Source organism: Ursus maritimus, unplaced genomic scaffold (assembly GCF_017311325.1).
Source record: "Ursus maritimus isolate PB19 unplaced genomic scaffold, ASM1731132v1 scaffold_26, whole genome shotgun sequence".
NCBI lineage: Eukaryota > Metazoa > Chordata > Mammalia > Carnivora > Ursidae > Ursus > Ursus maritimus.
This window is the reverse complement of record NW_024425119.1, coordinates 39,751,650-39,753,717: the sequence shown is the minus strand read 5'-3', so window position 1 is coordinate 39,753,717 and position 2,068 is coordinate 39,751,650. Positions and strand designations below refer to the sequence as shown.

Below are 2,068 nucleotides of genomic sequence, written 5' to 3'. Positions count from 1 at the left end.
TTTTCCAGTTCAGGCCAACATGTACCCGTTGAAGCCTTTACCATATGTTATTGGGTCACGGCACTGAGGAGCGTGGGGTGGCGAATTTCTATCTTTTATCTCCCTTCTTGTTTGTGGGCTTTTCTTTTGGTATGGGGGGGTGCGTTTTTAGCTCTGGAATCCACCTCTGTCTTCTTTCTGAGTGTGTATGTCGACCCCTTTTTATCCCATATCTATTTCTGGCTTCCTCCGGGTTCTGGGAATACCAAACTCAGGGTGGGGTGAAAGTAAGGATAGGGTGGGGGCAGTGAATCCCTGCAGAATCGGCTCAGAACAGGCAGGCACAGAGAAGCTGGGGGGACGCGGGTGGGGGCCTCTGCCTGCCCCGCCCCCGCGCTTCCCACTCTGGGCGCCAGGGGTCGCTCCGCCCCGGGCCGCTTATAGAGGCTCTGGCCGCGCAGCGGCTCACACCACCCGCACTGCCGCCCCGGGAGGGAGGGGAGGAAGGTTAGGGACGCAGAGAGGGAGAGCTCTAGCTGGAGAGAAACGCGGGGCCAGGGCTCTCGCAGGGGCTGGGGCCGCGGCTGGTGTAGAAAGGTGCGTCAGTGCTCTCCAAAAGCCAGAGCGCAAACCTATGAGGAGGTCGCGTCAGGTGGGCGCCACCCGCAGCGCCGAGCCCGGGACGTCCAGAGCGCTGAGAGTAGTCCCCCGCTCCGGCCGGGAGCGATCCGTCTGGGTAGCCGGGGACCTAGGCGCCGCCATCCTTGAGAAAGCAGCTGTCTGGAGAGCAGGCATCCTAGATCTGTAAGAAACCGGCCGTCCGAGAAGCCGCTGATTTCAGGCGCCCGGGAACGTTAGGCTGAACAGGAGGGTAATAGAGGACCACGGGTTTGAACCGTCGGGAGCCCCCTGGCCCAACCCACGGGGGGGACCTCCGCCTTGACGGCAGGGTTGGGGAACGGCACCGCTGAGGCGGGAGCCCGAAGGGGCGGGGGGGCCGGGCGCAGCCGTCGGGGGGGTCCCGACCCAGGCCCGGGCCCGGCCACCGCCTCCGGGGCCCGCGGAAAGCCCCGGGCCTCCGCCGCCATTGCGCCCAAGAGTGAGGAGGATCTGCTGGCCCTGGCCGCGTCGCGGCTGAGCCGCCGCAAGCGGGTGGCGGGCGCGGCCGTCGGGGTGGCCATGGTGCTGCTGCTGCTGGTGGCCATTCCGCTGCTGGTGCACAGCTCCCGCGGGCCGGCGCACTATGAGATGCTGGGTCGCTGCCGCATGGTATGCGACCCACACGGGCCGAGAGGCCCTGGACCCGACGGCGCGCCCGCCTCCGTGCCCCCCTTCCCTCCGGGCGCCAAGGGAGAGGTGGGCCGGCGCGGGAAGGCAGGTCTGAGAGGGCCTCCAGGACCCCCAGGTCCCAGAGGGCCTCCAGGAGAGCCGGGCAGGCCCGGTCCACCGGGTCCTCCCGGCCCCGGCCCTGGCGGGGTGGCGCCCCCTGCCGGCTACGTGCCTCGCATTGCCTTCTACGCGGGTCTGCGGCGGCCACACGAAGGTTATGAGGTGCTGCGCTTCGACGACGTGGTGACCAACGTGGGGAACGCTTACGAGGCGGCCAGCGGCAAGTTTACCTGCCCCATGCCAGGTGTCTACTTCTTCGCTTACCATGTGCTCATGCGCGGCGGCGACGGCACCAGCATGTGGGCCGACCTGATGAAGAATGGACAGGTGAGGTGCCCCTCCCCCACCGAGGCCCAGAGCGGACCCCGTAGCTTTCTAAATCTCCCTGCACTCATTGCAACCGAGGGCTGCATTCGAACCCCTCCCCCCAAAGCGTCACTGAGTCCAGAAACGCCAGGCTGCCAAGAACTTATAAATTGTTTCATTTAGCCGAAGAGGAATTGGGGCCAGAGAAAGGAAATGACCTGCCCAGGGCCAGGGTCTCACTGAGCATTAGGAATGGTGTCAGACTCAGAACTCAGGACTCGAAGCTTAATGTCTCTACAGCTGCTAACCTCGCGTTCCAACTATAGGCAACCCTACACCAAAACTTTGGTGTCTCACCCTGCCAGTTAGTGTCTTTTCTTGTCCTGTCTTGGGC

General features: G+C 64.7%; 1 protein-coding gene across 1 annotated transcript; it reads left to right on the top strand.

Annotated features, from left to right (window-relative positions):
* The first annotated feature begins 1,158 nt into the window (after positions 1 to 1,158).
* Positions 1,159 to 2,043, top strand: LOC121105375 (complement C1q-like protein 4). Its single transcript, XM_040641945.1, has 2 exons — positions 1,159 to 1,695; positions 1,975 to 2,043. Exons 1-2 carry the CDS (start codon positions 1,159 to 1,161, stop codon positions 2,041 to 2,043), a joined length of 606 nt encoding a protein of 201 aa, XP_040497879.1.
* Positions 2,044 to 2,068: the final 25 nt, after the last annotated feature.